This window comes from Zerene cesonia, unplaced genomic scaffold, assembly GCF_012273895.1.
Source record: "Zerene cesonia ecotype Mississippi unplaced genomic scaffold, Zerene_cesonia_1.1 Zces_u006, whole genome shotgun sequence".
Taxonomy (NCBI): Eukaryota; Metazoa; Arthropoda; class Insecta; order Lepidoptera; family Pieridae; genus Zerene; species Zerene cesonia.
The window spans coordinates 731,459-746,050 of NW_024045136.1; the positions used below are offsets into that span (position 1 = coordinate 731,459).

Here is a 14,592-nt window from a genome sequence, read left to right on the forward strand (position 1 = left end):
TACATATCTAAATCTATCGAATGGAGCAAAAAAATGTGAATTTTTTTTAAGTCGGGTGCCAAGTTCACATAGCCTAAGTGGTAGCACTGTTTAACTCTTCTTGACGTATGCTATTAACCGGCTGATATGATAAACAGAACATATCCAGAAGTTTTAAAGAAAATAGAAGAAGAGGAATCGGTAATCGGCCTTAACGATAGTATCAAGCATTAGTATTTGTTGGTATGAAAGACTGTTGTATGAATTTTAACGCTTCAAATTAAGCTTTTTGAAAGAGGTCCAAAGATGAATAATTCTGGGCTTATTTTATATTAATATGAAGTATCTTTAATAACACTAATGTTATAATTGTGAAAGTTTGTTTGTTTCGATGTTTACCCGTCAATCACGCTGAAACTACTGAACGGATTTTGATGAAATTTGGTATACAGACAGCGTATGAGCTGACTTGGGTGATAGGATACTTTTTATCCCCATTTAATGTTCCCTTGGGATAAAACTTATCTTTTTAAATTTAATTTTTAGTTTTTAGCATTGAAATGCTTTATAAATGAGAAATTTTGAAAGAATAGAAAAAACACGGGTGGCCGAGAGGCTAGGCGTTGCTACGGTTAGGCAAGAAACGCAGATTCGAATCCTGCCTCGTGATCGAATTTTTTCGATTGACGAGCAAACTAGACGCTTGTCCCATTACCATATAAATGTAAATATTATCGATGTATTTTATCTCTGGCATATTAAACTATATCTACTGATGAAAATTCTTTGCACATAAATTTTGAAACGTTGTTAATTCGTAGCAAACAATAAATATATTTATGATTCTATGAACGATTGTTTAATTGCATGTTCCTTTTATCGCAACAGTGGATGAGGAAGAAGGTGAGGAAGTTGATATTAAGCGTTATATTCATCATCAGCACATACATGTTCGCACTGCTGGGACACAGGCCTCCTACGAGGGTTCAGGCCATAATCCACCACGCTGGCCAATTACGGGTTGGCAGATGTCACATGTCGGCGAACTTTTGATTCTTGGACATGTCGGTTTCCTCACGATGTTATTATTCCTTCACCGTTTCGAGCAATGGTGATGTTATTCACATGTGCAGATAAATTGAAAAATCAATTTATTTCCTGCACGCTCGCCAAGTCTCCAACCCCGACTTGTAGATTTTGAAGTCCGGGGTTCTCACCACTGAGCACCCACTGCTTTATATTAATAAGATTTATGTAAATTTAATTTTTATATAATATTAATACACTCGATTTTATGAAAGGCAGTCACAGTCAATAATGGAATTCATGAATTGTAATCTTTTTAATCCCTAATTTCTTGATATTATCAATGATTCTGATAAATTATAATTACTGATTAAAACAGAAATAAAACTTACAATTTATGAATAAATCTCATTGTTTAATCACATGTTCTACTGATATATTTAGATATACGTTGTAATTGAACTGTAGAGGATTTTACCTCATTGAATCTTATCGCCCGTATGTTAAAAAATATGAATTTTCTCTTTATCATATCTATATATTTTATTTAAATGTAATTACTTTTTGAATTAAGCTAATTTCACTTGAATCGACTGACAACATACACGAGACGCCACTAGCTGTAGCCTGTAAATAAATACTTAATAATAAAGGAACATAACTTTCCTTCGCAACCTTATATCTTGTTTTTTGACGTGACAACGTCTTAAATTAGATTGCGGCTCGGAGACACTCTTGAAAAAGTGTAACGCCCGGTAACGTTACGATGAGTCACCGAACTATGATCGGTCCGCCGCGCGCGCAGCACTAGAGAATTAGGCGCATTGAATCGGCGCGTGCTTGTGTCTCTGTCTCTGTCTTTCTCGAGCGTTCTTGGCGTAATATTCATATAAATAAATATTCTACCGAGAAAAAGACGTTGTCACGTAAAATCTTCGCCCGTAAAACCGACTTTACAGGCAACCATTTTTTTATCATCATCATCAGCCCATATATGGCCCCACTGCTGGGACACAGGCCACCTATGAAGGTTCAGGGATTTGTTTTTTTATACTTTGTTTCTATTAATATATATAAATTACATGTCACGTCTAATTTTTAGTTTTATAGCATTGAAATGCTTTCATAAATGAGAAGTTTTTTGAAAGAATAGAAAAAATTCAATCACGGGGCGGTATTCGTACCCGCGTTTCTTGCCTAACCGTAGCAACGCCTAGCCTCTCGGCCACCCGAATATATTTTTCTATTCTTTCAAAAAATTTCTCATTTATAAAAGCATTTCGGCGGAGCCGGGGCGTGCATGTAGTAGATACACAAATATAGACTATTTTACACATAAAATATGTTATTAATGATTTTTTTAGGCATTCACATATCGAATACCATCAAATTGTACCACAATTACATCAATTCGGCCATGAACCAAAACATTAAACTGTGTAACACCTTCCAGGGTCCCAATATGAGCCCGGCGGGTACGCGACCGCGGTGCAACAACGATCGAACATGACGCAGCGGGAGGACGTGCTGAAGTTCGAGCAGGGCCGCATCAGGGCGCTGCAGGAGGAGCGGCTGCACATACAGAAGAAGACCTTCACGAAATGGATCAACTCGTTCCTGCAGAAGGTACGCCGTTCGCGTTGTTGTAACAACGGATCCGGTTCGAAGGACCATTCGTAAATCGTATCTATCGTCGACCAAAAAACGAAATACGAAGCTTGAATGGTGGTGTAAATTAGAGCAAAAAGCGACTGTTTTTGAGGGAGAACACTTATTTCTGCGGCTTCAGGTTATAGGCGAAAGATTCAAAAACAATATTTATGGGAATGGAATACATACATAATAGTCACATCGTTTTAATTAATCTCTATAGTTTCCAATTTCAATTCCTACTTTTAGCTGTACTAGTTTTTTGTTATACCTGTCTCTATGGTAAAACCTATATACAATAACTAGCTGCGCCTCGCATTTTCACCCGCGTAAGTACGTAAACCGTAGGAATATGGGGATACAAAGTTGCCTATATGTTATTCCAGTTGTCCGGCTGTCTACTTACCAAAGTCCATTGCAATCGATACAGTAGTCTTTGCGTGATAGGCAACAAACACACACACACACATCCTTACAAACTTTCGCATTTATAATATTAGTAGGACTAGCTGCGCCCCGCGGTTTCACCCGCGTAAGTCCGTATCCCGTAGGAATATCGGGATACGAAGTTGCCTATATGTTATTTCAGTTGTCCAGCTATCGACGTACCAAATTTCATTGCAATCGGTTCAGCAGTTTTTGTGTGAAAGACCAACAAACACACACACATCCTTACAAACTACAAATTTTCTACATGTCAAATTTTCTCAATACCTATTATTATCATACGTGACCGGAATTGTTCTATACAAAGTGCAAACAAATGAAGGTCGCATCACGGTCGCATCACGGTCTCGGTAAACACGTGTGACTAACGATTTATTGGAAAATGACACAATTATGCAGTCATCGGTGTTGTTTCGCTGTTAATATTGGGACGTGACGTCACATAGGTGAGGCTTCGTGCTCGGAGATAAGTCCTACTTAATATTATAAATGTGAAAGTTTGTAAGGATGTGTGTGTGTGTTTGTTGCTCTTTCACGCAAAAACTACTCAACCGATTGCAATAAAATTTGGTACGTAGACAGATGGGCAACTGGAATAACATATGGCCAACTTTTTATCCCGATATTCCTACGGAATAGGGACTTACGCGGATGAAACTGCGGGGCGCAGCTGCAGTACCAAAATTCATTGACTTCAACTTCTACTACTGAACCGCAGTAGTTTTTGCGTGAAAGAGCAACATCACACACACATCCTTACAAACTTTCGCATTTATAATATTACTAGCTGCGCCCCGCGGTTTCACCCACGAAAGTCCGTATCCCGTAGGAATATCGAGATAAAAAGTTGCCTATATGTTATTTCAGTTGTCCAGCTGTCTACGTACCAAATATCATTGCATTCGGTTCAGTAGTTTTTGCGTGAAAGAGCAACTAGCACACACACATCCTTACAAACTTTCGCATTTATAATATTACTAGTAGGAAGTAGGATGGTAGGATAGGATATAACTAAAAGGTGACTGGCTGACATAGTGATCTACAAACCAGACCAAACCGCTGAAAGGACCGGACTGAAATTCTCCGCAAGGGTGATAAAATAAGGGGAAAAACATTTGTACCATGAAAATTTTATTAAGACCGCGCGGGCGAACCTGCGGGCAACAGCTAGTGTAATATTGTAAATGGACGCCGATGCGTCAATTAAACGCATATCAATGACAATAATATATCATTACTTTCATTAATGAGATTGTGGCGATGAAGCGATGCGCTATTAATAAATTATTAATAGTCCTATCCTATCCTACTTTCCTACTTCCTACTAATATTATAAATGCGAAAGTTAGTAAGGATGTGTGCGTGTTTGTTACACTTTCGCGCAAAAACTACTGAACCGATTGCAATGAAATTTGGTATGTAGACAGCTGGACAACTGGAATAACATGTAGGCAATTTTTTATCCCGATATTCCTACGGGATACGGACTTACGCGGGTGAAACTGCGGGTCGCAGCTAGTTTATTATAAGCATCTGATGTTAGAGCTATGATTTCATAAAGTACTTAATAGGTTTATGCGTGCGGCATTGCAGTATTTACTTTAATAGTTACTAGGTTTTGCCCTCGGCCTCGCACGCGTTATGTCCGGTTAAATCTCTTACCACATAACCTTAATATTTCCTGCTATCTAAGTTGAAAAATCGCATCACATTAGAAACATCAAAAAAATAACAATATTTCTCCACCATTTAATAGATGTTATTATACATATAAACCTCTCTCTTGAATCACTCTATCTGTTAAAAGAAATCCCTTATAAATTTATTAAAATCCAATTAATATAATCGTACCTAACGTAACTAAGCCACGTAGGCAGTAGATAGGTCCGCCGAGGGAGTAGCGGATGTATACTAACCAGCTCCCGTGACTCCTTCAATAAAGCGGCTTGACGGAACACAGTGGGGTTTTAGTCAGTAGGAATCCGACATAACCCACGGCATCTTTCCCCGGAGGCCGTGTGTATCTATGAAAGATTTCCCCACTTTAAGGCAGTAGATAGGTATGTAGTAAGTTACTACTTGTGCCACTATGTAGACAGGAGGTGGTATCTATCTATTATTTACTACCATTAACAAAGAACCTCGTTATCGTGTTTGGAAGTCGGTTCTATTTTTTAACATGCTGATGCGACATATCTTGTTTTTAAATAAAGTATGTTCAATGCAACTTTAGGATAGTTAATTTGATCATTAAGTTTTATTATAGGATTACCGACTTTAAAACATAGGGGATAAAGATATAAATTGATGGGGAGAAGTAAGGTAAAAAAATCGGTACACAATTTCCGAAAATATCACATAACATACACAAAAAAAATTAATAACATTCAGACGAACATAGAACTTCCTTCTTTTCGTTTTTGGAAGTCGATAAAAAACTGCAAATCGTCACTAATTTTTCTTAAATTTTCTCACCTTTCGCGTGCATTTTCCTTACATTACATTGCTTTCTTTAAAACGATATAAATAACGGAATTTATTTTAATTATAGATTGCCATATTACAAAATCTTTACCGATCCATCAACAAGTTGTGTAATAATTCGTATCGGACACCACCGCACACTGCGCGACCCCAATATGCTATTTATAGGGCTTCTGTCATCCTTTGATATCTAAACAACAATGAAACTATTGTAACGGCGGTACAGTGTTGCATCGAAACATTGACGGTCGTAATCCTAGTTCCTACTAATATTATAAACGCGAAAGTTTGTGAGGATGTGTGTGTGTGTGTGTGTGTTTGTGGCTCTTTCACGCAAAAACTACTGAACCGATTGCAATGAATTTGACAGTATGACATGTAGACAGCTGGACAACTGGAATAACATAAAGGCAACCGATATCCCGTTATTCCTACGGGATATGGACTTACGCGAGTGAAACCGCGGGGCGCAGCTAGTAATCTCATAAAAATAATATCTGTCTAAAAACCAAGTCTCGCAGCACAGTTCGTCTAGTGTAAAAAAATGGGAGATCTATGTAAATACCAACTCGCTTATCAATTTATTCAGTCCCTACTTAAGGAATCTTATCAAAAGGGGTCTTAAGTTGTAACTTAATAACCTATCAACATCCTATAGAGTCCATATCAATATATATTGAAAATATTTTATGTTTTAAATAAACGTATATGTATTATAAATGTAATGTATATGTTATAATGTATAATAGCTGGCAACTGGGCTGGTGGTTAGCCAGATGGTAAGCGTTTGCCACCGACTATAAACACTTGCAAGAATTGACGACAGGAAGCAAAGGTATAGACAATCGATTAGATCAATCAGGATAATCAGGATAATAATATAAATTCGTGAAATTATTGCATTGTCGCCGATCCTTGATAAGTCTAGTAAGTTTGAATTCAATCCGTCTCATTCAAGTAGGTCAAAATCGAGTTTAAAGTCGGTTACAATCACGCATACGATGGAAGCTAATAAAAGGATTATAAAGTACTAACGGTCCGCCCCGGCTTCGCCCTATGTATATAGCTTACCTCAATAAATGGGCTAATCGAACACTGAAGAATTTTTCAAATCGGATCAGTAGTTTCTGAGATTAGTGCGTTCAAACAAACAAACATAGAAACAAACTCTTGAGCTTTATAATATTAGTTATGGATTTGAGTTTAGCGGAGGTTGATTGGGAAATATTTTTAAATGTCGATTGCCTTATAGTTGTTCGATGAAACCTGCAGGTATGTGACCATTCTTATCCTATAACACTTTGCCAACGTTCCAGGCGCGCATGGAGGTGGAGGACCTGTTCGTCGATCTGGCGGACGGGCGGCGGCTGCTCAAGCTGCTCGAGATCATCAGCGGCGAGCGGCTGCCGAGGCCGAACTCCGGCAGGATGCGCGTGCACAAGATTGAGAATGTCAACAAGTCGCTGAGCTTCCTGCACACTAAGGTGAGACACACTAGATGCATCGCACGCGTAAAACCTATTTTGTTTTCCTAGCCCTTTCCAGTCCATTCCTTCTTTCCAGTCATCAACCCTTTCCTGATCCCTTGTCCCTTAAAAGCGGGCAGCCCATTTGCAAATGTTCATGGGCGGTGGTGATCGTTTACCATTAGACGAACCACCAGCTTAGCAGCCCGCTATGACATAAAAAAATAATATTAAAGTATTTCTCCAGTATTTACCGGACATAAACTTATCTCTTGAATCACTATATCCATAAATAAATAGCCGGTCAAAATCTGTTGCGTAATTTCAATGATCTAAGCATACATCAATTCAATGAGACATGATGGCGGAAAGCGACTTTTGTACTATGTATTGATATTAATCTGAAATTGGTTCGTCGCTGCGGAGCAATTATATGATCTAATTTTTGAGTATGAAAATAGGACATAGGGTACGTTTGAACGCGATGACTCATCAAATCACATTTTCATGGGAATTTTCCTTTGACATAAAAAGGGTAGAAGGCTAGTAGATACGTAAATCATATGCAGGAGATATGGCTACCCACATAAAAGGTTTGACGTCCGAAATGATACACATTTCTCGCGCCTTTTTTTTGTGTTTTTTTACGAGATTTCGTGGTTTGAAAAATATATCAATGCTAAAATATAGAAGAAGGATTATAATTGACATCTGAAAAAGGTGGAAGCGGAAGGATTGCAAGGACATTTTCAATTTAATTTGTTTTACGGCATATCTTCTCTTGTATCATGCATTAATAAGACAGTCAGTAACGCAAAATATTAACAATAAACCATAAGACATTCTCACTCTATTGTCTGGGTACTAGCACCTTTAGCACCCCTTTTCTATCCCAGTTTCATTGAAAAAACGCTACCTGTACCTATGTTTTAGGGTTGTGCCCTTCACTAAACTTATTCTCCTAAGAGTTCCTGTTTTTATGACGTATACGTCCTAACCTAATTCCACTACAGACCAAATAGAAGAAATTCAGATATTTTCATATAAATTGCGTGTGTAATCGCTATAAAATTGAAAAACAAAATGTAATTATATCAATGGTCATGTGAAAATAATAATTCGAACGCGCACGCATGCGTAAGGCCGGTTTCTCATTATCTAATATGGCGTTGGATAAGCTGATAAATGACTTAGCGATATGCGTCTGAAATAGCTGACGTGACGTCATAGATTAAGAAACGCTTAATACAAGAGCAGTGATGGTTGAGTGGTCAGCATATCGGTCGTCAATTCAGGAGTCAGGGGTTCAAGACCAGACGAGCGTTTTTCAAGTTACATCATCTCGTTCGCATCACCACTGCTCGCAACGGTGAAGGAGAAAATTATGAGAATGAAATGAAATGATAATAAATGAAATGCTTTATAAATGAGAAATTCTCATAAAACTAAAAATTAAATTTAACAAAGGCCGCGTTCCATCGATACAATATTGTAATCATTGAAATAATGTTTCGTATTGGTTGTGATGGTTCTTAATCATCTCAATAGATGGCGTGGCGTGCCCCTTAGGCACATGAAACCGAAAGAGTAGAAGAAATTCGATTACTGTGGCAGGATCACGGGTGGCCGAGAGGCTAGGCGTTGCTACGGTTAGGCAAGAAACGCAGGTTCGAATCCTGCCTCGTGATCAATTTTTTTCTATTCTTTCAAAATTTCTCATTTATAAAGCATTTCAATGCTATAAAACTAAAAATTAAATTATTAGAAGACTAAAAGTTACACCTTACATACAACCTTCAACTTGAGGAGGTCTACGTTCCTGCAGTCGGGACAAATATGGTCTAATGATTTATTTATTTACTCTTCAACAAAAATTGTACAGGAAACTTAGAAAAATATATATTAATAACAAGATAAAAAGACAAAAAAGAGTACAATTTGTTGGGCGGCCTATCTTTTTCCTACAGAACAAGAATACTACCAATATTATTTTAAAACAGAACTTAGCGTAATTTCTTAATACAATTCTAACAAAAATATTGGGAGTAATAGTCGAAATCGAATACGATATTAATAAGATATGAATGTATTAAATAGGCATTTTTTTATGTCTTCTCGTTTCCATAACAGGTCTATTTTAACTATAAGGAATAATTATTTACATAATAATATATGTGTTACATAAACCAATTATCATAATTAAAAATGTTTTAGCCGTAAGATGTTAACTGCCTCGTGGGGCTTCCGCATTGGAAGCGGGTGATCATTGTGTTTATCTCTTTATCTATACAGATTGCGATTGGTATAATAAATTGTTTAGAAATTCACGGGGTGACCACGCTCGCTGTGAAGTGTTCGAAACGTCGGGTTAATAATATATATATATAATGAATAAATCGCGTTTAAAATCCGTTGAAAAGTTTTTAATTTCTAAATGTATAATACTCGCGTAAAATCAAACGCAAGAAAATACTATAATAAATTGTAATAATGATGAAATACCGGTAGTTTTTAAACGTCGATCAAAAAAATGATGGAGGTTCTCACACGATTGTATTTGATTGCATTTTGTTTTTCGTTTGGTTTTGTGACACGATTTCAACCGATCGAACCTGATTATTTTTATGTTTGATAGGATAGGAATCGTTGTCATTCGGTCCCATTTAAGAATGGTACAGGCCCTCGGGAACGTCCGTGACCATTTTTGCACAAAATAATTGCATGTAACTAGTTGACCCGGCAAATTCTGTTCTGCCTTCCCTGGTGCGAGCTGGCAGCTACAATGCTCTCTGAAGCGCGCTCGACTCCCAAATTCAATTAAAAGCAAAGACCAGCTCTGCACGTTTGGCATAAAAAAATAAACCTTGACCTTGCCGAAAACATAACCTGATTTACTCTCCAGTATCATAAATAAAACACATTTTATTACCTAAGTATGCTTAAATAGTGTCTGCGCCCGTATGCCTTTAACCCATGGCTTATAATACAAAAATGACTTTTTCAGTATATAGGTATGGTATACAAAGCATTACATAAAAGGCAAAACAATAAACAAACACAACTGGTTCACGTGAAATAGTAGATTAAAAAAAATAGAAATGATATAAGTCCATTATGACATTCCGCGTGAAGACCTGCAAGTGGCCGCTTTAGGTTTCCTCAAGGTTATTCGTATACATTGTAAATTAAACTCTAACTAGATGTCATATGGCATATATTTCATTGGTCGGAAAATAAGTTTGCGCGTGTACGCTATGTTTAATTAGAAATATTAAGAACAAATTTTTAAGACATTAGCTCAGGACCAGTTGAGCTTTATGCTGTGTCTCGCTCCAATGCGGTAGGTGTGAGAGAGATGGACGATTACAGTGAATGACCTTAGTAAATTTTTTTTTAGATCCTAATGAGGAAAGCTTATGAGTAATTAAAGAATGTGGGTATTATGGATTAAATAAATATGATCTGTAACTAATGGTGTTAAAATATAAATTTTCAACCGTGTATACATTAATAAGAAATTTTGAAAGAATAGAAAAAATTTGATCACGGGGCGGGATTCGAACCCGCGTTTTTTGCCAAATCGTAGCAACGCCTAGCCTCGGATGTTATCCCGTGATCCCGCCACAGTAATCGAATTTCTTCTACTCTTTCGGTTTTATGTGCCTAAGGGGCATCCCACGCCATCTATTGAGATGATTAGGAACCATCACAACCAATACGAAACATTATTTCAATGATTACAATATTGTAATTTTTTTCTAATATATAAAATTCTCGTGTCACAGTTTTCGTTGCCTTACTCCTCCGAAACGGCTTGATCGATTTTGATGAAATTTTTTGTGCTAATCCGGTATCTATGAGAATCGGCCAACATCTTTTTTTTTTCATCATTTTTCATAACCCTAACTGATAAGGGCATTACAGCATTTGCCGGGTGCAGGTAGTTTATATATATTTTTTTCTATTCCTTTCTTATTTGTAAAGCATTTGGATGCTATAAAAAAAAACTAAAAATTACACGTATAAATTTTTTTTGTGATACTCGATAACTTTGTTGATTTTCAACCGATTGATAAATTAAGTTTCTCTCCGCACAAGAATTTATGTATTCCTACTAAACTATAAAAAAACGTTTTGTTAACAATAAAGTTTTATTACGGTAGTTTCTAATAAGAATAGTAAACTGTACCTTTAATAGAAACCTTAAGAAACTCGCAACATACGGTTTAATTTTCCAGGTCCGCCTGGAGTCCATAGGCGCCGAGGATATAGTGGACGGCAACCCTCGCCTCATCCTCGGTCTGATCTGGACGATCATCCTGCGATTCCAGATCCAGGAAATCGAAATTGACGTGGTGAGTCTTTTGATTAAAACAGAATATGATCCTCATATCCCTAACTTTGATTAAATGTTTGACTAATATGATAATCGTTAATGCTAGTCTTAATTTAGTCTTATCAGTACTTAAATGCTATCTTCGTTTCAAATATTTATTAACATATTTTAAGGTTATTCATTAATAATATTTATACACCTAATATTTATCCTTTACCTAAGAGGTTGCCTGGAAGAAATCACTCTTAAGTGTTAAGGCTGCCCCGTTATACATTTTCTTTAACTTACATATTATTATATAACATATTGTTTATATTGCTTGTTTTTCTTCTTTCTACAATTAATGCGTAATAAAAGTGTTAAAATAAATGTTAAAAATAAATATTTGTTACTGAATTATATAGAAAGTTTTAATAGTTAGTGTGAAAGTGAATGTTATTAAATAATTCCTTAGGATTGAATTTAAAATATGCTCTATACTAGGTAAAGAAAACATGATTTTCATTTTTTATCTTTCATATCGAATCTTTTTTAAATCTTATCTATCTTATCTGATAATATGCAAATGAGGAATAATGTGTTTTTTATATCTATGTAAGTTAATTTATTTGTACCAAATTTCATTGTCCAATGAGCTCCCAGATTAGTTTTGATTCCACGTTTAGTAACATAAAAAAATGTCTATTTTGCACATTCGAACATGGAATTTTGATGATTTAATCGAGATGTTATCTAAAAAATACATTACACTAGCTTCACGCCCCGACTTCGCCCGGGTAGTAATTTATGGTAGTTGAAATATTATAAACTGTCCTATCTTTTAAGTTGGATCAAACTGCACATGGTGTGCAAATTGGATTAAAATCGGTTGTGTAATTTAGGAGCCCATCGCGGGCAAACAACGTCACAAGTAATTTAAATACATTTAGATAAGATATAGAAATATTAAAATAATACTACAAAAACGATTTCAGGACGAAGAAAACGAATCGTCCGAGAAGAAATCGGCCAAGGACGCTCTGCTGCTGTGGTGCCAGCGCAAGACGAGCGGCTACCATGGCGTCCACATACACAACTTCACCGACTCGTGGCGCTCCGGTCTCGGGTTCAACGCGCTCATACACGCGCACAGGTAGGAATACACACGCAGACGTGCGTGTATATACGCACTCACGCACGCAAGCACGCCAGCACGCACACATGCGCAATGTCATGTGTACGTTACGTACACATCACACCCACGCACAAGCATACTGTATACCACACCACACACATACAGGTTGAAATACAGACGCACACATGTTAACATACGTACAGACACACTACACGGATAACGAGATACAAATTTGATATGTTTTAAAAGAAAGAAATATGAAAAAGACTATTTACTCTCTGTTTGCTATACTAGTATGGAAAACCGTATGCGTATTATGTAATAAGTATAAAATAATTTTGCCTTCTCCGTCGATCATAAACTCACGTTTGAATAAAGTTTTCCAGTCACCTATAGATTAAACAATTCTGTGACAGCTTTGACTGAAATCTTTCGTCCTATAATATCGTGAAGAGGATATAGACAAATATAAGAGCCGTACGGTACACAAGTCCCCAAACTAGGACAGCCTCATAACCCTATCCTTCGTTTTTCAGACCGGACCTATTCCGCTGGACGGAGGTACCAACCAGCGACCACGTGGAGACGCTCAACCACGCCTTCGATGTCGCCCACAAGCACTTGGGCATACCCAAGCTGCTTGATGCTGAAGGTATTTAATCCTTACAGATATTATAAATGAAATAAAAACGAACAAACAAACACATTTTCGGTGCTCTAGTTTGTCTTTAAAGTGTAAAGTGTTCGAAACGTCGGGTTAATAATAAAATTAATAAATCTCATTTAAAATCCGTTAATAAGTTGTTAATACTCTTTACCGCGTTGAGTCAACACTGTTGACACGTCTCATTCCCAAGGGAATTTCCTTTGTCTATGCGAGCGAAGCCGCAGACCAAAGCTAGTGAATTAGTAAATGAGGAAAAATAGTTTAAAACCTAATTTAACTGTTTAACTTAATGGTTCCTGAATAAAAAAAAAATTGTTTCAATTTATCCATTTCCCATGTAAAGTCAATTCATTGCCCTATAGGAACATTGGAAAATATTTCATAAAATATTTATTTTAAGAGCGAACAAACATGGTCAGTTGTCAAAGAAGCATTTCCTCTTTCAAACCTGAAATCTCCCTCAAATTTTCAAAAACAAGACAAAAAAATGAAGTTCGTCCAACCAATAACTGATCTGTCTGAACTGTCCAAATTTATTTCCCTTTCCTTTCCTTTTAATTAGACGAAGGGAGATGCCGTGGACAACCGAAACCCAATTCTCAACTAGTTCGGTAGTATTATAAACGAATTGAACTTGATGATTTTATGTCATTAAATATGTATTTAATTTTATTTATGAAAGTGAAACTTTAATTACATCGTCTCAAATTTTTCGGTCTGTGTATCGCGTGTCGCGTGACGTTCGGCCGCGGAGTGGGGATATAGTGACAGGCGCTCGTCAGAGCGGCCGAGGCCAATATGGCGGCGTCTATAGTTCCATCAGCTGACCATCAGTTAATATCTATAACTAGCTGCGCCCCGCGGTTTCACCCGCGTAAGTCCGTATCCCGTAGGAATATCGGGATAAAAAGTTGCCTATAGGTTATTCCAGTTGTCCAGCTGTCTACGTACCAAATTTCATTGCAATCGGTTCAGTAGTTTTTGCGTGAAAGAGTAACAAACATCCATACATCCATACTTACAAACTTTCGCCTTTATAATAGTAGTAGGATGTGAAAAAAAAGTTTCACTTTTACCGTGGTTTCATAGAACCACACAATCCTTTTTTTTATTTATCTCATACCGTATTGTATGACCGCCTCCTTGATACAGTGGTAAACGCGTGACCGTAGAACCGAAAGGTCCTGGGTTCGATTCCTGGTGGGGACAATAAAAAAATGTCTCGGTCTGGCAGGACACAGAAGGCTGATCATCTACTTGTCCATAAAGAAAATCGATCAGTGAAACAGATGTATATCATCTGCCCCCATACCCCAGTAAGGGACACGGGACTTCACTTTTTATACCGTATTGTATCGCACGACAGATGTGGACACCACGCGACCGGACGAGAAGTCGGTGATGACGTACGTCGCTAGCTACT

The 14,592-nt window shown here is 37.1% G+C and overlaps 1 protein-coding gene across 1 annotated transcript in view; it reads left to right on the plus strand.

The window, feature by feature from the left end:
• LOC119838880 (spectrin beta chain, non-erythrocytic 1-like) overlaps window positions 1-14,592 on the plus strand; it is a gene marked incomplete at its 3' end in the record, with an annotated part of 40,787 nt that overhangs the window by 19,016 nt on the left and 7,179 nt on the right. The window contains exons 4-10 of the mRNA XM_038365023.1: window positions 868-882; window positions 2,459-2,631; window positions 6,903-7,070; window positions 11,291-11,407; window positions 12,363-12,520; window positions 13,039-13,154; window positions 14,536-14,586. Of these exons, the coding sequence (XP_038220951.1) occupies window positions 868-882; window positions 2,459-2,631; window positions 6,903-7,070; window positions 11,291-11,407; window positions 12,363-12,520; window positions 13,039-13,154; window positions 14,536-14,586 (798 nt within the window). The remainder of the gene's footprint in view (window positions 1-867; window positions 883-2,458; window positions 2,632-6,902; window positions 7,071-11,290; window positions 11,408-12,362; window positions 12,521-13,038; window positions 13,155-14,535; window positions 14,587-14,592) is intronic.